At 43.1% G+C, this 25,087-nt stretch overlaps 1 protein-coding gene across 2 annotated transcripts in view; it reads right to left on the reverse strand.

Annotated features, from left to right (window-relative positions):
* Positions 1-25,087, reverse strand: part of LOC126183338 (retinol dehydrogenase 13-like) — a 164,155-nt gene that overhangs the window by 30,532 nt on the left and 108,536 nt on the right. Inside the window, exons 5-6 of one of the 2 annotated variants that reach the window (XM_049925203.1) lie at positions 14,451-14,570; positions 2,713-2,730 (exon numbers count right to left, since the gene is read on the reverse strand). In XM_049925203.1, coding sequence (XP_049781160.1) covers positions 2,713-2,730; positions 14,451-14,570 — 138 coding nt within the window. The remainder of the gene's footprint in view (positions 1-2,712; positions 2,731-14,450; positions 14,571-25,087) is intronic. The other variant, XM_049925204.1, reaches the window with a different exon arrangement.

The following is a 25,087-nucleotide window of genomic DNA, read 5'->3' on the forward strand; positions in this document are numbered from 1 at the left end:
CGCATAGCCCTCCTCACACTACATTTCGCTTCGCGTAATTTTTGTTTGTCTGCAAGGCTTTGGCTATGTTTATGTTTGCTGTGAAGTTCCCTTTGCTTCCGCAGCAGTTTTCTAACTCGGTTGTTGTACTACGGTGGCTCTTTTCCATCTCTTATGATCTTGCTTGGCACATACTCATCTAACGCATAATGTACGATGGTTTTGAACTTTGTCCACTGATCCTCAACACTATCTGTACTGTATCTACAAAACTTTTGTGTTGAGCCAACAGGTACTCTGAAATCTGCTTTTTGTCACTTCTTCTAAACAGAAAAATCTTCCTACCCTTTTTAATATTTCTATTTATGACTGAAATCATCGATTCCGTAACCGCTTTATGATCGCTGATTCCCTGTTCTGCGTTAACTTTTTCAAATAGTTCGGGTCTGTTTGTCACCAGAAGGTCTAATATGTTATCGCCACGAATCGGTTCTCTGTTTAACTGCTCAAGGTAGTTTTCAGATAAAGCACTTAAAAAAATTTCACTGGATTCTTTGTCCCTGCCACCCGTTATGAACGTTTGAGTCTCCCAGTCTATATCCGGCAAATTAAAATCTCCACCCAGAACTATAACATGGTGGGGAAATCTACTCGAAATATTTTCCAAATTATCCTTCAGGTGCTCAGCCACAACAGCTGCTGAGCCAGGGGGCCTATAGAGACATCCAATTACCATGTCTGAGCCTGCTTTAACCGTGACCTTCACCCAAATCATTTCACATTTCGGATCTCCGTCAATTTCCTTCGATACTATTGCACTTCTTATCGCTATAAACACGCCTCCCCCTTCACTGTCCAGCCTGTCTCTGCGGTAGACATTCCAATCTGAGTTTAGGATTTCATTACTGTTTACGTCTGGGTTCAGCCAACTTTCTGCCCCTAGTACTATATGGGCGTTGTGACCGTTTATTAATGAGAACAGTTCTGGGACCTTTCTATAGACGCTCCTGCAGTTTACTATTAGCACATTAATATTGTTATTCCCTGTTGCATTTTGCCTACTCCTACATTGCCGCGTCTCAGGAGGCGTCTTGTCGGGCCTAGGGAGGGAATTCTCTAACCTAAAAAACCCCCATGTGCACTCCACACGTACTCCGCTACCCTTGTAGCCGCTTCCGGCGTGTAGTGCACGCCTGACCTATTCAGGGGGACCCTACATTTCTCCACCCGATAGCGGAGGTCGAGAAATTTGCACCCCAGATCTCCGCAGAATCGTCTGAGCCTCTGGTTTAAGCCTTCCACTCGGCTCCAACCCAGAGGACCGCGATCGGTTCTGGGAACGATACTACAAATAGTTAGCTCTGATTCCACCCCGAGAGCGAGGCTTTCCGCCTTCACCAATTCCGCCAACCGCCTGTACGAACTGAGGATGACCTCTGAACCCAGACGGTAGGAGTCATTGGTGGTGTGAAACTTGCTGCAACATCGATTTTCGGTTGCCCAATAGTGCATATTATGCAAATTAACATTTCTATGGTTCGTGAATGCAGCCTCGTCAGTGAATAAAATCAAATTAATAAATATGTCATTTCTCTGCATCTGAAGTTGCATCGACAGCATTCAATGCGACGCATACAATCCGTACCAATTAATTCTTCGTGGAGACTGATGAGCTAAGGATGATATTTATGGCGATGCAGAACACGAACAACACTACTCTGGCTCATGCCTTGCGATTTGACGCGAACTAACAGAAACATATCTAACCACAGTGGCAAGAGTACCAATTTCCGTTTCCTCGTTAGTAACTTTCCTTTGCCGGATACGTTTCCGATGCGTTAAATATCCAGTTGTTCTCAATTTATCACACATATTTAAATGTACGACGTGTAGGGTGAGCACGTCGAGGACATCTTTCAGCATAAAAGTCTCTAGCTCTCACTGAATTTCGTTGGCATTCTCTGTAAATGAGAAGAATATCGACTTGTTCTTCGAAGGAATACATCATTCACATTCGCTTGATTCGATGATACTAGTCTTACCGTTCCTGTTAGTGCTGTAATGCGAAACCCGTCGAATGGTGTTTAGAAGTCAGTGGCATGTTAGATGGATAAGCCGTATTCGGCGAATATTTACCATTTGCACGATATACGAGAGAGAATTGTCAGACCATGTGCTTCGATAAATGCCGGAGTGATAAGGAATACCACTCAATCCAGGATAAGAAGATTGCAGCACTGCACTGATACCAATGGTCATCACTTCGAACACCTTCTGTAAATGGATGTTCATGCCACCTTTTTGACCTTCGTTGACCTTCAAAAACCTTACTGTTAAACATCATTGGATTCGTCTCGATAGCCGCTACCAGAAAATAAGTACCAAACTATAGCATCCCATAAAAAAAAAGTTGACCTTCATATCTCCGACGCAACCCCACCTAGCAACAAAAAACCAGCATCATATTATGGCCTCCGTTGTCCCCATGCAACATTTGTTCCTCAAACTTTTCAGCTCCTGTCATCCTTTCGGAGTTATTCTAGGTGTCAATCGTTAGTGACTCACCCTGTATAACGATATCGGAAAATTACTTAGGGATTAGTGACATTTAATACATTAAAAATTGCAAACAGGAATTTTTTTTCAAAATTTATGCATAAATAAATACACATGCAGCGGCTACCGAACAATACTGGAGTTTATAATAACGAATATAACTGAAATGTTACCCACCTATAGGATTCCGGACAACTGTAAAGAAAAGAAGTCTGTCTTAAGAATATTAACTAAAGAAACAGACTAATAAAAACACACTAAAGATGAGAAACATACACACACTATAACGCTGCGCAACTAATTGCAAATACTCTTACTCTTCGACTATGTACTACGTCCTACAGATAGTGTAATCATCAATCTATTGTCAAGCCGATACTGCAAGACTTAAGTGATAAACATATTCATGGATAGTCGATACATAGAGACTTTTTGTTATAATTTACATGTGACTTAGACTCTTTATCATATAATCTGTACTTTTGTTGGTATGACATGGGCTCTTTATCTTATAAGGTATATTTTTGTAGCTACGTTTCAACGTTTCCTGTGGTCTTGTTAAGGGGCACTGAATCTATATAAAATTACAATAGTGCGCTCTGAAGGAGCTTGTAAGCCACTAACATATAGGTAGGAAAAACTCAACGCTAACTGATTTGAGATTTCAGCGAAACCATAGAATGAATTTCATAAAACAATGACAGTATTTTCTGTCACTTATTAAGTTGCCTAAAGCTCTCCGTAACATAGTGAAAGAGTGCTCAACAGTTTCCTTGGTTTCGCGTTGCTTCCTGGGGAGGTTCCACGTAGAGGCTAGTTGCTTCCTTAATTAGGTCAACCAGTATTCTTCTCAGCCGTTTTCTGTTCCTTTCGCTATTAACAGTAAGACACTCCTGTAGGCTATCTTTTCTGTGCGTAATTTGGTCAAAATACTTTTACTTACGCCCCAAAATTCAACCTCCTATTGGGCTATCGTGATTCGTTTCTTAGTTATTGTGGTCTTCAGTCCGAAGACTGATTTCATGCAGGTCTCCCTGATATTCTATCCTGCGCAAGTCCCTTCACCTCCGAATAATTACTACAACTCACATCTTCCTGAATCTTGGTCTACCTCTACGATTTTTACCCCCCACACGTCCCTTCAATACTACACCGGTAATTCCTTGTTGTCTGAGGATACGTCCTGTCAACAGAATCCTTCTTTCAATCAAGTTCTGCCGAACATTTATTGTCTCTGCTCAATACTTCCTCATTAGTTACGTGATCTACCCATATAATATTCAGCATGCTTCTGTAGCACCACATTTCAAAAGCATCTATTCTCTTCTTGTCTCTACGGTGGCAGGTCCGAATCCTGCCTCGGGCATGGATGTGTGTGATGTCCTTAGGTTAGTTAGGTTTAAGTAGTTCTAAGTCTAGGGGACTGTGTTAAGTCCCATAGTGCTTAGAGCCATTTGAACCATTTAGTCTTGTCTAAAATGTTTATCGCCCACGTTTCTCGTCCACACATGTCCACACTCCACACAAATACCTTCAGAAAAGACTTCCTGACACTTAAATCTATATTCGATGTTAACAGATTTCTGTTCTTCAAAAGGCTTTTCTTGCCATTGTCAGTCAACGTTTTATATCCTCTCTACTTGGTCTTCATCAGTTAATTTGCTGCCCAAATAGCAGAATTCATTTACTGCTTTTAGTGTCTCGTTTCCTAATCCAATGCCATCAGCGTCATATAATTTAATTCGACCACATTCCATTATCCTTGTATTGCTTTTGTTTATGTTCACCTTATATCCTCCTCTAAAGACAGTCCTTTGCATTCAACTGCTCTTATAAGTCCCTTGCTGTCTCTGACAGAATTCTTGCCGGCCAGAGTGGCGGAGTGGTTCTAGGCGCTACAGTCTGGAACCGCGGGACCGCTACGGTCGCAGGTTCGAATCCTGCCTCGGGCATGGATGTGTGTTATGTCCTTAGGTTAGTTAGGTTTAAGTAGTTCTAGGCTCTAGGGGACTGATGACCTCAGAAGTTAAGTCCCATAGTGCTCAGAGCCATTTGAACAGAATTATTACGTCATCGACAAATCTCAAAGTTTTTATTTCTTCTCCCTGAACTTTAATTCCTTCTCCAAGTTTTTCTTTGGTTTCCTGTAGTGCTTTCTCACTCTTCAGATTGAATAATATCGGGGACAAACTACAACCCTCTCTCACTCGCTTCTCAACCACTGCTTCCATGCCCTTCGACTCTTATAACTGTTGTCTGGTTCCTGTACAAATTGTAAACAGCCTTTCGCTCAGTCTGTTTTACCCCTGCCATTTACAAATACTGTAAATGTAGGTTTGTCTTTCCTTAACCTATCTTCTAAGAGAAGTCGTCGAGTCAATATTGCCTCACATGTTCCTATACTTCTCCGGATTCCAAACTGAATTCTCCTGAGGTCGGCTGCTACCAGTTTTTCCATTCTTCTGTAACGAGTGTGTCTTCGTATTTTGCAACCATAACTGTTTAAACTGATAGTTCTGTAACATTCACATCAACACAAACTTTCTTTGGAAATGGAAGTACTGCATTCTTCTTGAAGTCTGAGAATATTTCGTCAGTGTGATACAACATGTACACCAGATGGAGTAGTTTTGTCATGGTTGGCTCTCCCAGAGGTGTCAGTAGTTCAGACGGAATGTCGTCTACTCCATGGGCCTTGTTTAGAGTTAGGTCTTTCACTGCTCTGTCAGACTCTCGCAGTATCGTATCCGCTATCTCATCTACGCCCTCTTCCCTTTCCATAATATTGCCAATACTGTCTTTCTATCTGAGCACTTGATATTCGTATTGATGCTTCTCTTTTCTCCAAAGGCCGCTTTAATTTTCCTGTAGGCGGTATCTGTCTTTCCCCTAGTGAAATACACTTATAAATTCTTACATTTGCACTTCATGTAAATCTCATTTTTTAGAAGTTTGTATTCCCTTTCGAATGCCTCATTGTCTGCATTTTTATACTTTCTCTTTTGATCAGTTTAACTCAATATCTCCTGTCATATCCAAGGATTTCTTCTAGGCTTTGTCTTTATACCTGTTTGATCCTCTAGTGCCTTCACTATTCCATCTCTCAGAGCTAACCATTTGTCTTCTACTGTATTCCTTTCCCTTGTTCTAGTCAATCGTTGGCTAATGCTCCCTCTGAAACTCTCAACAACCTCTGGTTCTTTCAATTTATCCAGGTCCTATCCATTTAATATCCTACCTTTCTGATATTCATCCAGTTTTTATCTACTGTTCATAACCAATAAATTACGGTCAGAGTCCACATCTGCCCGAAATGTTTTACAGTTTAGAGGCTGGTTCCGAAATCTTTGTCATACGATTATGTAATCAGTCTGAAACCTTACAGTGTCTCTAGGTCTCATCCACGTATACAATCTTATTTCATGTTTCTTTAACCAAGTGTTAGTGATTATTATATTATGCTATTTACAAAAGTCTACCAGACAGCTTGCTCTTTCATTCGTTTCCCCCAGCCCATAGTCTCTTCTTTCTCTTCCTTTTCCTACTCTCAAATTCCAGTCACATAACCCAATTAAATTTTCGTCTCCTATCTAAATAATTTCTTTTATCTTATCATATATTTCTTCATTCTCTACATCATCTGCGGAGCTAGTTGGCGTACAAACTCTGTGACGGTGTAGGCTTGGTGTTTAGTTGTCTACGATAATGCGTTCACCGTGCTGTTCGTAGTAGCTTACCCTCATTCCTATTTTCTTATTCGTTATTAAACTTACTCTTGCATAACCACCATTTGATTTTGTATTTATAACCCAGTATTCACCTAAACAGAAGTCCTGTTCCTCCATCCACCAAACTTCAGTACTTCTCACTATATCTAACTTTAACCTATCCATTTCCCTTTTTAAATTTTCTGACCTATCTGGCGGATTAAGGGATCTAACATTCTACGCTCCGACATGTAGGATGTCAGTTTTCTTTCTTCTGATGACATCTTCTTGAGTAGTCCCCGCTCAGAGATTCGAATGGAGGACTATTTGACCTCCGGAATACTTTACCCAAAAATATACCATTATCATTTAAATGTACAGTAGAGTTGTATGCCCTCGGGAAAAATTACAGCTGCAGTTTCCCCTTGCATTCAGCCGTTCACAGTTACAGCACAGCAAGGCCGTTTTGGTTGATGTTACAAGGCAGATCGGTCAATCATTCAGACTGTTGTCCCTGCAACTACTGGAAAGGCTGCTGCCCCTATGCAGGAACCACACGTTTGTCTGGCCTCTCAACAGATACCCCTCCGTTGTGGTTGCACACACGGTACGGCTAATTGTAGCGCTGAATCACGCAAGCCACGCCATCAACGGCATCGTCAGATGGTCATGGGGGTCTACTGAAACTGAAATCCTTACTGTGACCACACTTCTCCATCAGATTGGTTCGAGTGCATGACTTCTTCCACCGCCAGCCTTTCTCATTACCCACTCCTTGTAGCCGTATATCACTGACGAAAAATTCTTTTCTCTGCCTTTGATTTCATAAGGAACCATTGTGCACAGTGACCGTAGGATAGAAACACAATTATCAGTCGCTACCTCATTGGTTTCCTGGTATTCTTGTATATTCAGATATCGGTTATAAATAGCTATCTTCAGTGCTAAAATATAATGAAATTGCAGAATAAGACTGATTAACGTAAACAATAAGAAAAACACTACATTATCCAATATCAATGATCCATTCTACTCAACATACTTTTTGAGTGAGTAATAAGCAAACAAACTCGCAACAGTAGATGCCACCATACAACTTCACTGGTGTAAAGGCAGAAGAAAACTGATGTAGTCGTTTACAACAAATACAGCAGCTTCAGTTTCTGTCATGTAGCCTACGGACCGTCCTCTATATTAAAAAAATAACTAACACAGTTTTATTCCAATATAGTAACTGAAAATCATTTTTAAATAAATAATATTAGCAACTGCATTGAGGTGGCAAAAATCATAGATACCATCTAACATCGTGTCGGACCTTCTTTTGCCTGGTGTAGGACAGCACCTCAACGTGGTATGGACTCAAGTCATCATTGTTTAGAAACATGTACCCCGTTAATGGCTACAAATGGTCTCCAAGCAACCGAACGTAACCATCTCCAGTCAATTATAGGTTCATCTGAACCAGAGGGCCGGCCGAAGTGGCCATGCGGTTCTAGGCGCTGCAGTCTGGAACCGCGAGACCGCTACGGACGCAGGTTCGAATCCTGCCTCGGGCATGGATGTGCGTGCTGTCCTTAGGTTAGTTAGGTTTAACTAGTTCTAAGTCCTAGGGAACTAATGACCTCAGAAGTTGAGTCCCATAGTGCTCAGAGCCATTTGAACCATTTGAACCAGAGGACGCACTCCATCCCATGTAAACACAGCCCACCTCATTATGGAGTCACTGCCAACTTGTACATAACTTCCAGAATGAGATTTTCACTCTGCAGCGGAGTGTGCGCTGATATGAAACTTCCTGTCAGATTAAAACTGTGTGCCGGACCGAGACTCGAACTCGGGACCTTTGCCTTTCGTGGGCAAGTGCTCTACAACCTGAGCGACCCAAGCACGACTCACGGCCAGTCCTCACAGCCTTACTTCTGTCAGTACCTCGTCTCCTACAGGAGAGCTTCTGTATAGTTTGGAAGGTAGAAGACGAGGTACTGGCAGAAGTAAGGCTGTGAGGACGGGCCGTGAATCGTGCTTGGGTAGCTCAGATGGTAGAGCACTTGCCCACGAAAGGTCCCGAGTCTCGGTCCGGCACACAGTTTTAATCTGCCAGGACGTTGCGCATACCTCGTTGATGACCTGCGTCCGTAGCTTCGTGGGGTCTGCACCACACTCGAACCCTACCGTCAGGTCTTACCAACAGAAATCGGGAATCATCTGACCAGGCCACGGTTTCCTAGTTGTCTAGGGTATAGTCCATATGATCACGAGCTTAGGAGAGGGGCTGCAGGCGATGTCGTGCTGTTAGAAAAGGCACTCATGTCGGGTTTCTGCCGCCATAGCCCATTAATGCCGAAATCGTCGCACTGTCCTAACCTATACGTTCGTCGTACATCCCACTTTGATTTCTGATGTTATTTACGCAGTGTTGCCTGTCTGTTAGCACGGACAACTCTACGCAAACGCCGCTGCTTTCGGTCGTTCAGTGAAGGCCGTCGGCCACTGTGTTGTCCGTGGTGGGAGGTAATGCCTGAAACTGGGTATTCTAGGCACATTCTTGACACTGTGGATCTCGGGATTCTGAATTCCTTAACGATATCCGTAATGGAAGGTCCCATGCGTCTAGCTCCAACAACCATTCCGCGTTCAAAGCTTGTTAATTCCCGTCGCGCGGTCACAATTACGTCAGAAATCTTTTCATGTGAATCATATGAGTACAAACGACGGTTCCGCCAATGCGCTGCCCTTTTATACGTTGTGTACGCGATACTGCCGCCATCTGTATGTGTGCATATCGTTGTCCCATGGCTTTCGTTACTTCAGTGTATAGGTAGGGAAATGATTACAGTAAAACTTCTTTTATACGTTTTCTACTAAAGAGTTTATCTCACTTATACTTTTTTTTCGTGTTTCGGCGAAATATAAACAGTGTGCAAAAGTTATGATGCAGTGTTTCAGAGTGGGTTGCCAGGCCGATATTAGACTATAGTAAAATTTGACAGTGTAATAAGGACCGTTGTCAGAGTAGGGGCCGCGCGGGATTAGCCTAGCGGTCTAAGGCGCTGCAGTCATGGACTGTGCGGCTGGTCCCGGAGGAGGTTCGAGTCCTCCCTCGGGCATGGGTGTGTGTGTGTGTTTGTCCATAGGATAATTTAGGTCAAGTAGTGTAAGCTTAGGGACTGATGACCTTAGTAGTTAAGTCCCATAAGATTTCACACACGTTTGAACATTTTTTTTTCAAAGTTAGGCAGTGGCCAAATTTTGTTTGATCAAATCTAGCGCCTCGCCTTAGATTTAGATAATGTTTATCAGTATGACTCCCAAATTTTCATGGTGCGTCGCATATATAACGAAATGGATAAAAAAAATATTTGGGGCAGATGAAGCACTGTGTAGCTTACGACATCCCGAATACAAAAACAGAATAAAAAGTGGGAGATATAAAAAAAATGTGGATGCTATTAGCCCTGAAATACGGCCAGGATACACCTCTGAGAATATAAAGGAGAAAATCTACAACTTCTGTGAAAGTAAAAATTTTTCATGACTGCAGTACGTATTAAATTTATTTGCCTTCACATATTCCTCCTTCACTGCGTAATAAATAGTTTCAAACGTTCCTGGTATTATTTTCGTCAATGTGCACTGCAGCATTAGAGCACTATACCGGTACTGTAAACTAGAGTAGCTAGATGGTTCAGATGGTTCAAATGGCTCTAAGCACTATGGGACTTAACATCTGAGGTCATCAGTCCCCTAGACTTAGAACTACGTAAACCTAACTATCCTAAGGACATCACACACATCCATGCCCGAGGTAGGATTCCAACCTGCGACCGCAGCAGCAGCGCGGTTCCGGACTGAAAGTCCTAGAACCGCTCGGTCACAATGGCCGGTAGAGGTGCTAGAAATCGCAATATTACGGTAAGTCTGTCTTTTGCGGATGTAGCGTTTCGGAGGAGAGTGTTCAGCTTCATAATATGAGGAGCCACTTTCTTGAGCACATACTGAAATATACTCTCGTTCTTTCCCAAAGGGATTTTCATGCGACTTTACGTCCTCGACCTGCAGCTCCCGTAGCAAATTTTGTTGTATATCTTTCGCATCTCGCCGTGAAATCCACGGCTTCACCCAAGTATGTTTCCTTTTCTTGTGCTTCTCTTGCAAATGCAACTGGAGTGCACGCAACTGCAGACCAGGTATAATTTTACTTACGGCATGGGTGGCGTAGTGTGTTGATGTCAACAACCATTAATTGCTGGGAATTCATTTCACCAAGAAGTAAGTAATTAAATCTGTTGTTGCTCTATGGTTGGCAGATTCTTGTATGTACCCTTGTCCGCTAAGTAAATTATTTATACTCAAAATGAACATTTCATAACAAAACATTTGCATTATATGAAGATGGTGTTGCCAACATCAGCACACTACACCCCCGATACCGTAAGTGAAATTGAACTGCAGAGAGCACTATTAAATCGTCGTCGGCCGTTATGAAGGAACTTTGACGAAATATTTGATGACAGTGTAATGCCCCCTTTTGTGCCACGTCTATCCGAGCGGTCTAAGGCGCTGCGGTCATGGACTGTGCGGCTGGTGTCGGCGGAGGTTCGAGTCCTCCCTCGGGCATGGGTGTGTGTATTTGTCCTTAGGATAATTTAGGTTAAGTAGTGTAAGCTTAGGGACTGATGACCTTAGCAGTTAAGTCCCATAAGATTTCATACATATTTGAACATTTTTTGTGCCACGTCAAAGATCATTGTCAAAGAATAATTGATAGTATAATACCGGCCTAAGCTGCATCTATTAACACGGCACCGCGGTTGCCAACTAGAAAATCACTTTTTTGCGAGCATCCGAATCCAACTAACACTTAATTTTTAATGTGTCAGACTTGAGATTGTTTTGTCCATTGACAGATACGCAACAACAGTATAAACTACAATAATAGAGTCGTCACAAAAACCAGATGTTATACAGAGACTGTACAGTATTGGAAAGTATTGGAAAGTACTATTACGGAACTGGTGATAGCCATAGGGAAGGTTGGTAGTAGGCGTAGCACTCATTTGTTTTCCCAAAATTACACGGCTTCTGCCGAACTAGGGCACAACTGGACAAAAATTGTTGCATGTCACTCGGGAATCCCGAAACTCATCACACCTCATACTGTATAGGCTATAGTACCGTATTACTGTATTTCTAATTATTTTGACAACAGGTAACATGAGTGGAAGAAAGACGAAAAGCAGTACTATCGCTGGAAAGCTACGAATTTTGAGAGTCGTGAAGGAAAACAGTAATCAAAAGCGAGTGGATATTGCCAAGGAAATAGGAATTTCTGCATCTATTTTAAATTTTATAGTGGCAAAGGCAAAGAAAATTGAAGATAGTGCTTGTGTGTTCGGTATTTCTGCTAGTAAGCGGACACGCATTCAGGGCGGGAAATATGAAGACGCGGAAGATTGTTGCAGTGGTTCAGACAACATAGAGCAGAAGGCATTCCTATTAGCAGCCCAATGCTTTGTGAAAAAGCAATGAATTTGCAATTCGACTCGATGTGGAAAATTTCAGTGCTTCATCAGGTTGCCTGCACAAATTTAAGGTAAGACATGGCATCAGCTGTCAGAATGTATGTGGCGAAAGCAAAAGTGTCGAACCTGAGACAGTGCGAGATTGGAAGGAAACCCGTTTGAAAGAACTGACATCCCAATATGCTCCTAAAAATATTTTCAGTGCGGATGAGACGGGCTTGTTTTGCAATGTAATGCCTGACCGCACAATGGCATTCAAAGCCGAGAACTGCCACGGAGGAAAACAACGTCTAACAGTGCTGTTATGTGATGCGAGTGAGAAGCTCCCCCCGCTTACGATCGGTAAATTTGCCAAGCCCCGTTGTTTTAAGAACATTATCACGTTTCCCACAAAATACACTAGTAACAAGAAATCGTGGATTATGACAAAAGTTTTCGAAAGCTGGCTTCGAAGTGTCGATGCGAAAATGGGTATTGCAGGCCGGAAGATTTTATTGCTCGTAGACAGGTGTGCAGCACATCTTCCCCTTACTTCCTATTTGAGATATGTGACCGTGGAATTCTTTCCGGTGAATTGAACGAGTAAACTCCAGCCACTTGACCTTGGAGTAATACTTAATTTCAAGTTGCATTATCGCAAAATGATCGTGCGGAATGCCATCAGGTAAACATCGAAAAAAAAGGAAGAAATGAAAATAAACATTTTACAGGTAAGATTTTTACTTGCCATTTATTTCATGTTATGTTACCGGAGCCAAAGAACACTTCGAGAAACTATTAATGAATTTGTTTCTTCTGATAGGCAGTGCACCACTTGCAGCTTCATGGCACAGAGTTTCAGACGATACCATTCAGAACTTTTTTCGAAAAGCCGGATTTGGAAATTAAATCCATGATCATGGCGGAAATGATCATACTAACGTTACTTCATCTAACGATGAAGAATGGAATCGACTTGAAGAGAAGGCACCATTTGAGGATCCGTGACGTTTAACGATGCAGTAAATACGTTAGAAATAATTAAACAATTTGTGACGCGCCGCGATGTTTCTGACGAAATACTGACAGAGTTATCCTGTTTTGAGGGTACAATGTACGCTATTGCCGCGTCAAGGAAAAAACAAGTAAAAATTACGGACTTTTTTACGAAATGACGTTTTCTTTGGTGTATAGGTTTACATTTTTCGTTATATCTTTGTTAAGTATGGTACCTAGTAAGCCTATATAACATTTTGTAGAATGTAATTTTTGATTTACTGGATTTTTTATTTGCGTTTACCAATTAATTTGATAGTATGGTGCTATATTTCATATATACGTTTTTCACACTTATACTTTTTTTCTGCAGTCCGTTGAAAAACGTATAAACGAAGTTTTACTGTAATTCATTGGATTCTTGGATCCGAAACAGTGGAGTTAAAACCTACGTCTTTAAATAGAGATTTAAGTTTTGCCGAAACTGAAATGTTTTTACTCCCGTAAAAAGTTCACTCCTTTTTCATAGGCAGTAGCCACAATATTGCATTAGAAACTGAGCGAAATGGCAGAATGGTAATACATGAACTCGCATTCAGAATAAGGACGGTTTAAATTACTGTTCAGCGATCCAATTATAGATGGTCGGTAGTTTCCCTAAATAACTTAGAAAAAGAACACAGCTGATCTCCTGTCCTATTTTTCCCTAATCTGAAACTGTGCTCCTTCTGTTGACGATGCGTTTTATTTCGTTGAATCTTTGCAGACACACTGTGTGATGTTCGTCATTCACATTATTTTGGTGTTGGAAACTTATTGGAATTGAAACTGGCAGGATATTGTACACGTTTGTGGTTAAGGAAGTTTTACCCAGTTGAAAATCGATTTCTGCGTAGTTGTAAGTGTGCAAATACTGCAGTTAAACTAGAACCTGCATGCCTCTGGAGTTTCTGCAGCGACGTTTCTCGGCTGTATGACCTTGAACCGTAGGAGTCTACTGATGTGTATGAATAAAACGTGTTAACGAGCGCTAACATAAAAGGGAAATCAGCCCGCAGCAACTGGGTCAGAAAACACGTAACAAACTAGGGGGACTGCGGTAAAGTTAGTTGCTATGTAAGCACCTTGGGGCTTTTGATTTCGCGTTCAGTATTAAACATCACTATCTAAGTTAATTATATGGCCTGGAACATACTACACTTTGTGTCATTACAGTAAATGAAACTGGCACAACTGCGCAAAAGCAACATCTAAACGACAGCAAAAACTGCCAATGAAACTTAATGACGCGCAAATTAGGTGCGTGCCGCAGTGCAAGGTGTTGTATATCATTTAAAGCAATGGAAGCTCACGTTTCGAGGAACTTACGGAATTACAATAAAATAGGGAATATATGTAAATCAGGCGAAAGAGGAGGTGTACCGTGAACAAGCAAAGGGAATTACATTTCGCAGATGGAGGAAATTATACCAAAAGTGGTAGAAATAGAGGAAGACAAAGCAGTTAAAATTGCGTTAGTGAATCAAGAGAGAGAATAGAAAACGGTGGATTTAAAAACTAAATATTTCTTGCGTCTGCACAACAATACATTACGATAACGCTCGGATCACAGGTAAAACACAAAAAAGTTTGTGGAACGTTCTTTGCTAAACCTACAGAGCAGTGTGTGTTTTGTGTGCTGAGCTCCCATTCTTGGCATTCTACCAACCTTCAAGTCGTTTACCCAACTCTTTGGTGAACAGGATATTGGCAAGCTTGCTTCTCGCGTAAGCGAAAGTCGCGTTGTAAGATTTCTCCCACATCAGGTCGTCGAAGTCGATAGAACCACCTGTAAATCAGAGCAAACGTTATGGCGTGGTTGACTTTTTACAGAAATATGCTTTCTTTAACAAAGATTCTGTATATTATAGTGGGGAAAATCTCTTAAGCAATACAGACATGTTGAAACACTTAAAATAAACGTTCGTTACAACAATATTACTAAGGAACAAATCCACGAATGGAAGGTAAAAGCATTAATAGATGAAGAATTGAAGTATAATCTCGGTTTCTCCGCAAAACTAAAAAAATTATTTTGTTCCAACAGAGAAAAGATGTAATACACATACCTGTAAAATACACTCCTGGAAATGGAAAAAAGAACACATTGACACCGGAGTGTCAGACCCACCATACTTGCTCCGGACACTGCGAGAGGGCTGTACAAGCAATGATCACACGCACGGCACAGCGGACACACCAGGAACCGCGGTGTTGGCCGTCGAATGGCGCTAGCTGCGCAGCATTTGTGAGCCGCCGCCGTCAGTGTCAGCCAGTTTGCCGTGGCATACGGAGCTCCATCGCAGTCTTTAACACTGGTAGCTTGCCGCGACAGCGTGGACGTGAACCGTATGTGCAGTTGACGGACTTTGAGCGAGGGCGTATAGTGGGCATGCGGGAGGCCGGGTGGACGTACCGCCGAATTGCTCAACACGTGGGGCGTGAGGTCTCCACAGTACATCGATGTTGTCGCCAGTGGTCGGCGGAAGGTGCACGTGCCCGTCGACCTGGGACCGGACCGCAGCGACGCACGGATGCACGCCAAGACTGTAGGATCCTATGCAGTGCCGTAGGGGACCGCACCGCCACTTCCCAGCAAATTAGGGACACTGTTGCTGCTGGGGTATCGGCGAGGACCATTCGCAACCGTCTCCATGAAGCTGGGCTACGGTCCCGCACACCGTTAGGCCGTCTTCCGCTCACGCCCCAACATCGTGCAGCTCGCCTCCAGTGGTGTCGCGACAGGCGTGAATGGAGGGACGAATGGAGACGTGTCGTCTTCAGCGATGAGAGTCGCTTCTGCCTTGGTGCCAATGATGGTCGTATGCGTGTTTGGCGCCGGGCAGGTGAGCGCCACAGTCAGGACTGCATACGACTGAGGCACACAGAGCCAACACCCGGCATCATGGTGTGGGGAGCGATCTCCTACACTGGCTGTACACCACTGGTGATCGTCGAGGGGACACTGAATAGTGCACGGTACATCCAAACCGTCATCGAACCCATCGTTCTACCATTCCTAGACCGGCAAGGGAACTTGCTGTTCCAACAGGACAATGCACGTCCGCATGTATCCCGTGCCACCCAACGTGCTCTAGAAGGTGTAAGTCAACTACCCTGGCCAGCAAGATCTCCGGATCTGTCCCCCATTGAGCATGTTTGGGACTGGATGAAGCGTCGTCTCACGCGGTCTGCACGTCCAGCACGAACGCTGGTCCAACTGAGGCGCCAGGTGGAAATGGCATGGCAAGCCGTTCCACAGGACTACATCCAGCATCTCTACGATCGTCTCCATGGAGAATAGCAGCCTGCATTGCTGCGAAACGTGGATATACACTGTACTAGTGCCGACATTGTGCATGCTCTGTTGCCTGTGTCTATGTGCCTGTGGTTCTGTCAGTGTGATCATGTGATGTATCTGACCCCAGGAATGTGTCAATAAAGTTTCCCCTTCCTGGGACAATGAATTCACGGTGTTCTTATTTCAATTTCCAGGAGTGTATATGTAGGTGCTTACACCTATAATCAAATAATTATTCCTAGTACAGAAATGAATAGGCGTTTTATTTACAAAATGGATATCTAATTTGGTGGTGTCTTAGGTTTATAAGCGTACCACTGTGCGCATTGTTTGAGCTTATTATGTCAAACTGGTACAACCAAAGTTGGGTGGGAATCACTTCTGAAATGTTACCGAATAGACCCTTGCCAAGATCTCGTTTGAACTGAATTCAGAGCGTCCATAGTTTCAACACAGTGGAATTTATAAGGTAGGAAGAATCCAAAATTTTTCTTTCCAGTCCTAATGTAGTAACAAGAGATGGCTTTAGTTACAGACTGGTTGCCTTACAGACGTCATTTTAACTGAAGAGAAGGCAAGAGGGCAGATTTAGAGTTAAAAGTTCAGTCAATGACGAAGTCATTAGTGACGGATACAAACTCTGGGGGTGAGGGAGAGAGTGGAGAATTAAGTTTCAAATGGCTCTGAGCACTATGGGACTTAACTTCTCAGATCATCAGTCTCCTAGAACTTAGAACTACTTAAACCTAACTAACCTAAGGACATCACACACATCCGTGCCCGAGGCAGGATTCAAAGCTGCGACCATAGTGGTCGCGCGGTTCCAGACTGTAGCGCCTAGAACCGCTCTGCCACACGGGCCGGCGGAGAATTAAGGGACCGTATCCAATTCACAGAAACCATCCCGCCATTTGCCTTAAGTGAAGTAGGCAAAATACGGAAAACCTAAATCTGGATGGCTGAACTTGGATCAGAACTACCGCCATCGCGAATGTGGACCCAGTGTCCATCCAGTGCACTCAGAATCTGAAGAGAGTTTTGAAATACACTGGGGTGACAAAAGTCATGGGACAGAGATATGCAGATACACAGATGGCAGAAGTATCGCGTATACAAGGTGTAAAAGGGCAGAGCATTGCCGGAGTTGTGATTTGTACTCAGGTAGATGGAAATGCCGTGTAGCTACGGCCTCCCGTCGGGTAGACCGTTCGCCTGGTGCAAGTCTTTGGAGTTGACGCCACTTCGGCTACTTGCGTATCGATGTGGATGAAATGATGATGATAAGGACAACACAGCACCCAATCCCTAAGCGGATAAAATCTCCGACCAAGCCGGGAATCGCCGGCCGCCGTGGTCGAGCGGTTCTAGGCGCTTCTGTCCGGAACCGCGCGATTCCTATGGTCGCAGGTTCGAATCCTGCCTCGTGCATGGATGTGTGTGATGTCCTTAGGTTGGTTAGGTTTAAGTAGTTCTAAGTTCTAGGGGACTGATGACCTCAGATGTTAAGTCCCATAGTGCTCAGAGCCATTTGAACCATTTGCGACGGTACTAAATATACAGGATGATTCTTACTAGCGATTAAATATCCCCGAACGGACTGAAGCGCCTAGAACCGCACGGCCACACCGGCCGGCACCAAGCTGGGAATCGAACCCGAGCCGTTAGGTATGACATTCCGTCGCGCTGACCACTCAGCTGCCAGGGGCGGACCTGTGCTCAGGTGATTCATATGAAAAGGTTTCCGACATGATTATGGCCACACGACGGGAGTTAACAGACTTTGAACGCGGAATGTTAGTTGGAGCTAGGCGCATAGGGCATTACAATTCGGAAATCGCTAAAGAATTCAATTTCCTAGGTCCACAGTGTTAAGAGTGTGCCGAGAATACACAATTTCAGGCATTACCTCTCACCACGGACAACGCAGTGACCGAGAGCCTTCACTTAACAACCTAGATCAGTGATGTTTGCGTTGTCAGTGCTAACAGAGTTGCAAAACTGCGAGAAAAGACACTGAAATCAATGTGGGACGTACGGCGAACGTATTCGTTAGGACAGTGTGGCGAAATTTGCTGTTAATGGGCTATGGCAGCAGACGACCGTCGCGAGTGCCTTTGCTAACAGCACGAGAACGCTTGCAGCGCCTCTCTTGGACTCGTGACTTTATAGGTTGTACCCTAGACAACTGGAAAACCGTGGTCTGATCAGATAAGTCCTGATTGCAGTTGGTAAGAGCTGATGGCAGGGTTCGAGTTTGGAGCAGACCCTACGAAGGGTATGCATGTCCAAAGAAACATTGCATCGTAATCAGAACAACACAGGAACTGCAATATCTTATTTATCTGCCAACACCGGCAAGCGACTATCCAGTATAACGTCTAACCTTCACGGGAATATACATAATGGCAGTTCAGATCGTAGACTCATTGTTGACGACATATGGAAATTTGGGTCTGGTCGTGAGACGTGCATGGATAGCCAAATGGTAATGTGACCACTCATGACAAGCGGGAAATACGGATTCGAGTCCCGGTCCGGCACAAATTTTGATTGTCATTCCATTCTACAGCTGATGGTAGCCACTATTCGCAATTGCGAATTCATTTGATGTGTGTTGTAACGGCAGAAGTCGGCGCAGTGCCTATTCCTTTGAACATGCATGCATGTCCAACGGAACTTTGTATCGTAATCAGAATAACACAAGCACTGAAATATCGTATGGATCTAAGTTGTCAACAAAGCACTGGGCAAGCTGGTGGTGGCTCCATAATGGTGTGGGCTGTGCTTACGTGGAACGGACTGCGTCCCCCGGTCCAATTGAACCGATAATTGACTGGAAATGGTTATGTTCGGCTTCTTGGAGACAATATGCAATCATTCGTGGAATTTTTATGTTCAGATGGTTCAAATGGCTCTGAGCAATATGGGACTTAACATCTGAGGTCAACAGTCCCCTAGAACTTAGAACTACTTAAACCTAACTAACCTAAGGACATCACACACATCCATGCCCGAGGCAGGATTCGAACCTGCGACCTTAGCGGTCGCGCGGTTGCAGACTGTAACGCCTAGAACCGAATTTTTATGTATGACAGTCGTCATGTCACCGGGCCACATTTGTTTGCGACTGGTTTGAATAACATTCTAGACAATTCGAGCAAATGATTTAGCCGCCCAGATCGCCCGACACGAATGCTATCGAACATTTATGGGGTAAAATTGAGAGATCAGTTCGTGCACAAAATCATGCAACGGCAACACGTGCGCAATTATGGACGGCTATAAAGGCATCATGGCTCAGCATTTCTCCAGCGGACTTCCAACGACTTGTTAAGTCCATGCCACGACGATTTACTTAAGGATTGTCTTTAATGAAGCTGGCAGTTAGAATTTTATCTGCTTGGCATTATGAGGATTTTGCAGCGTGAAATAATTTTACGCTGACCACTGTAATACCATACCCACATCCCAGCTCACTAATGCACTCTACAGCTGTGATGCGTGACCCAGAGGTGGCCAATTCGAGTTATTAGTAATACCTGATGTCGTCAAGAGTGGACAAAAACTATCTTGTAGATGGTTTAAAAATATCTTTAAAACTTGTACATCTTTTTTATAATAGTCTAGATCTCAAATAATATATATAATAGTTTCAGGTTTTTATACAACCATCTTAAGATCATTCAGATCATTCACGGTAAAGTAGTGAGTCAGCATATGGAATAAAGATGCACTGTAACATTTGTGTAGCTTGGTACAAGTTGATACAAGAGGCAACTTTGATAAATGCTGGCTATACAAACACGATAAAAGGCTGATCCTAAAGCGTCAAGTTTGACCAGCATAGGATACCTACATGTAATTTGATCGGTTTTCATAAGTTGACTTTTGTAACGATGAAGTCTAAATATTTTATTCTTGACTGCTATTTTATTAAGCATAGTTTACGATCAGACTTTTTATCTTATTTGTATAGCCTGCATTTTATCAAAGTTGTCTCTTGTATGAGCATATAGCAAGTTTTGTATGAGCATATAGCAAGTTATACAGATGTCGCGGTTCATCTGTATTCTACGCGTTGACATAGTGCTTTACCATGACTGAACTGAAGTTGGTTGTATGAAAAACAGAAACTAGTTGTCAAATTTTAAGATAGTGTATTATTTTTTTAAAAAAATTTAACGTCTAATTATGGTGGTTAGAGACTTTTTCGTCACTCGAAGGAGAAAAGTTGGTGTAAAATTTCAGATTACCAGACTGTTTGTCAATATCGTGGGCTAGATTTCACATCTATCCATGACGTATTATGATGTGAGGGCATACGACTTTATTGTAACGTTATGCTCAATTAGCCCCTTCGTTCTATTCTAGAGTGGTGGGCTATGTGCCAGGACCGAATTTCGTCGTTTCCATTTCTTTGTTTCATACTTATAATTGTCCATAATTAGACACACGCTTTATCACGACGCTTAACCACTTTATCACAGTGTTCAACGCATCTAACGAAAACCGATAAAAATGGAGCAGAGCCTTTGCGTTCAAAGTAATCGCTCTGTACATAGAACTAAAAAAAATATTTTTTTAAATACAATTTTTCCCACAAGTTCGAATCTACCCGTCTGTTTCAGGTTCAGATATTTATGTTCTGAACGTTTAACCTATTATTTCCTTCTTTTTCAAAGGAGGATAATGCAACCCATATCTGAACTACGATTCAAATATCTAATAACCCGGAGATAAATTGACAGTGCAGTTGGTGTCTAAGATTAGAATCCTGTCGCGGAGCTGTCTCGACATTTACGATAGTTATCCTCGAGAATGTTGACTCGCCTACACATATTCATCTAAATTTAGTTCATTGGCTGTCATACAAAACAGGATAACTAGCCTTCCATTTGAAGAACATGGTCAATGCTTTCTTGTCTCAGGTTGATGGAGAAGCAACAAATAGAGAAGAGCAAGAATCTAAATTTGTGAACGTCCAGTTTTTTCTCATGATGCAGATGCAAGGCTTAAGAGGGCACATAGTAATCCGGAAGACAAGAAGGAAGTAATTTCTTGCTGCAGTGCCGTCACCTGGGCAGCCAGATAATCTCGTTTGCTCGCGGGTCTTATGTAACACGTCCCACATACGGCCCATGGCGGAGCGCTATCCTGCTTCTGCATTGGTCGTTTGAGAAACGGAAGTACATCTTCGATTTCTTGCAGCACCTCAAAATTATAACACGTAAAGGTAAAAAGGACTCTCGAGCACACTCTTGGAAAATTCGTTTTGTGGCTCGAATTCAGAGAAACAGTATCTGAGGCAATTGAGAGATTTACACCAAACAGAGTAATAAAAGATGGCGCTGATACCCCATGTTACACAACATAGGTCGGAACACTGTTGCAGAAGCACCAAAAGAATCACGCCAAATGTGAAGGAACACAGTCTCCAATATCGACGATGTTTTACTGAAGCTCGAAACTTAGCATGGGCCCCAGTGCGAGATGCTTTTAATAACTTCCACAACGAAACTCTGTCTCGAAATCTGACAGAAATTCCAAAGATATTCTTGTAGTATGTAAAGTACACTACCTACAAGACGCAGTCAGTACCTTCACTGCGCAATTCCAATGGCAATATAACCAATGACAGCGCCACTAAAGCGGAGTTATTAAACACAGTTTTCCGAAATACCTTCACCAAAGGAGACGAAGTAGATATTCCAAAATTCGATCGAGAACAACTGCCAACATGAGCAACTTAGTGAAGAAGCTTGAATCACGTTTATACAATAACCCCATACACAGCAATCATGTATGTCCGCTCGCTTGAAGAAAGATTCGTACCAAAGAGTGAAAAGTTGCACAGGTTCCACCAAGACTCAAGAAACGAAACAGGAATAATACGCAGAATTACAGATCCCTATCACTAACGTCGATTTGTAATAGAATTTTGGAACATATACTGTATTCGAACATTATGAATCACCTCGAAGGTAACAGTATATTGTCATAGTCAGCACAGATTTAGAAAATATTGTTTTTGTGAAACTCAGCTATCTCTTTATTCTCACAAAGTAATGAATGCTATCAAGAGGGAATCTCGAATTGATTCTCTGTTTCTAGACTTCCAGAAGTGTTTTGATACCGCTCCTCACAAAAGACTTCTAATCAAATTGTATGCCTTGAGTTGTGTGACTAGATCCGGGATTTCCTCTCAGAAAGGTCACAATACACAGTAAATCATAGAGTAAAACAAAGGTGATGGCTGGTGTTCCCCAAGGAAGTGTTATAGTCCCTCTGCTGTACCTAATAAACATAAACGGTTTAAGATATAACCTAAGCAGCCCTCTCAGATTGTTTGCAGATGACGCTGTCATTTACCGTCTAGTAACGTCATCAGAAGATCTAAACCAGTTGCAAAACGACTTAGACATTAATGGTGCGAATAGTGGCAATTTTCTCAATAAGGAACAGTGTGACGTCAGACACATGAGTACAAAAAGAGTTCAGTTGCATTTCGATTACACAATAAATCATAAAAATTTAAAGGCTGTCAATTCGACTAAATACCTTGGAATTACAATTACGAAAAATTCATTTGGAACTACCGCTTGTATACTGTTGTTGAGAAGGCACACCAAACACTAAGTTTTAACGGCAGAACACTTAGACGATGAAACCGGTTTACTAAAGACTGCCAACACTATGCTTGTTCGTCCTCTGCTAGAGTACTGCTGTGCTGCACGTGATCCTTACCAGATAGGATTGACGGACGACATCGAAAAAGTTCATATAAAGGCAGCTCGTCTTGTTTTATCACAAAATAGGGGAGAGAGTGTTACAGTTATGATAAGCAACTTGGTATGATAAACATTAAAACATAGTCGTTTTTCGTTGCGGCCTTCTCACGAAATTTCATTCACCAACTGTCTCCTCCGAATGTGAAAGTATTTACTGGAGAAGTGTCATCATAACAAAATAACAGGACTCAGAGCTCGTACTGAAAGATTTAAGAGTTCATTTTTTCCACGGGCTGTTAGAGGAACGGTAGAGAAGTAATTTGGAGGTGGTTCGAAGAAACCTCTGCCAGGCACTTACGTGTGAATTGCAGAGTAGCCATGTAGATGTAGATGTAGAATACGGTGTAGGAAATCCACTGGCATTCAAAACAGCTTCCGTACGTATCCAGACGGATAAATACTGTACACTCATGCTCTTTAAGGATAATTGCAGAATGTGGTGCCGCACAATGTGGCACTACACAAAACTGGCGCTAATAGCATAGGCACATAGGGAACACACACGACACAGATCTGCTAGTCCACGGTGTTGGTGGTAAGTTGAGAAAACCGTCCCGAAACACATGTGCTACAAAACACCACTGTTTCTTGCACATGTACCCCGACATCAATATGGGATATGATCACCATGCACACGTACACAGGCCGCACAACGGGCTGGCATTCTCTGAATCAGGTGGTCGAGCAGCTGCTGGGGTATAGCCTCCTATTCTTGCACCAGTGCCTGTCGGAGCTCCTGAAATGTCGTAGGCATTTGAAGACGTGCAGCGATACGTCGACCGAGAGCATCCCAGACGTGCTCTATGGGGTTTTGGTCTGGCGAACAGGCAGGCCACTCAATTCGCCTGATATCCTCTGTTTCAACGTACTCCTCCACGATGGCAGCTCGGTGGGGCCGCACGTTATCATCCATCAGGAGGAAGGTGGGACACACTGCACCCCTGAAAAGGCGGACATACTGGTACAAAATGACGTCCCGAGACACCTGACCTGTTACAGTTCCTCTGTCAAAGACGTGCAGGGATGTACGTGCACCAATCATAATCCCACCCCACACCATCAAACCACGACCTCCATACAGGTCCCTTTCAAGGACATTAAGGGGTTGGTATCTGTTTCCTGGTTCACGCCGGATGGAAACCCGGCGAGAATCACTGTTCAGACTATACCTTGACTGGTCCGTGAACATAACCTGGGACCACTGTTCCAATGACCAGGTACTGTGTTCTTGACACCAGGCTTTACGGGCTCTCCTGTGACCAGGGGTCAGTGGAATGCACCTTGCAGGTCTCCGGGCGAATAAACCATGTCTGTTCAGTCGTCTGTAGACTGTGTCCTGGAAGAAAGGATATCGCTGAGATATGGCTTAGCCGCAGCCTGGGGTGTTGTTTCAAGAATGAATTTTCACTCTGCAACCGAGTATGTGCTAATATGAAACTTCCTGATAGATTGAAACTGTGTCGGACCGAGACTTGAACTCGGGATCTTTACCTTTTGTGGAAGTAAAGCATCGAGGAGGAGTGGGAAGTCGTACTCTGGTAGCTCAGTCGGTAGAGTAATTGCCCGCGAAAGGCAAAGGTCCCAACTTCGAGGCTCGGTCCACCACACAATTTTAATCTGCCAGGATGCTTCACTTTGCAATTATTGCTATAGAGGCAGTTTTGCTCAATATTTCTGCAGGAGACCTCCAACGACTTGTTGAGTCCATGTCACTTCGAGCTGCTACACTACGCCGTGCAAAAGGAGGCCGTACATGATGATAGGAGGTATCTTATGCCTTTTGTCACCTCAGTGCATGTTGCAAAATGCCACGCATAAAATGAGATTTTTCTGAGGTTCTATACCTCGGATTCTATTGGTCATAGGTAGCGTCAAGTGTTATGGACAGTCGTTGGGCAGGTGGCCATTAGTATACAAAACAGAACGGTTGTTTTACTCTAACTATTCGACAGCACAGGATGAAAGTTTGACTATTACACTCTTTCTCCAGCTTAGGCAAATGGAGCAAATCGGTTGTTTTTTTTTGCGTTATATGTGGTCTATAGCCTTAGGGGCATCTTGCCAGGAGATCCTCCCCCGTCTCGACAAGCGTCTCGTACACAAGACGTTAGGCATGACTCCACAAGAAGAAACCAAGTGGAGTCAGATCAGGAGGATGAGCTGTCCACTACACAGGGCCTCCTCTTTCTGTCTACTTTTCAGGGAAAGTTTGACACA

Source organism: Schistocerca cancellata, chromosome 4 (genome assembly GCF_023864275.1).
Source record: "Schistocerca cancellata isolate TAMUIC-IGC-003103 chromosome 4, iqSchCanc2.1, whole genome shotgun sequence".
Lineage (NCBI taxonomy): Eukaryota > Metazoa > Arthropoda > Insecta > Orthoptera > Acrididae > Schistocerca > Schistocerca cancellata.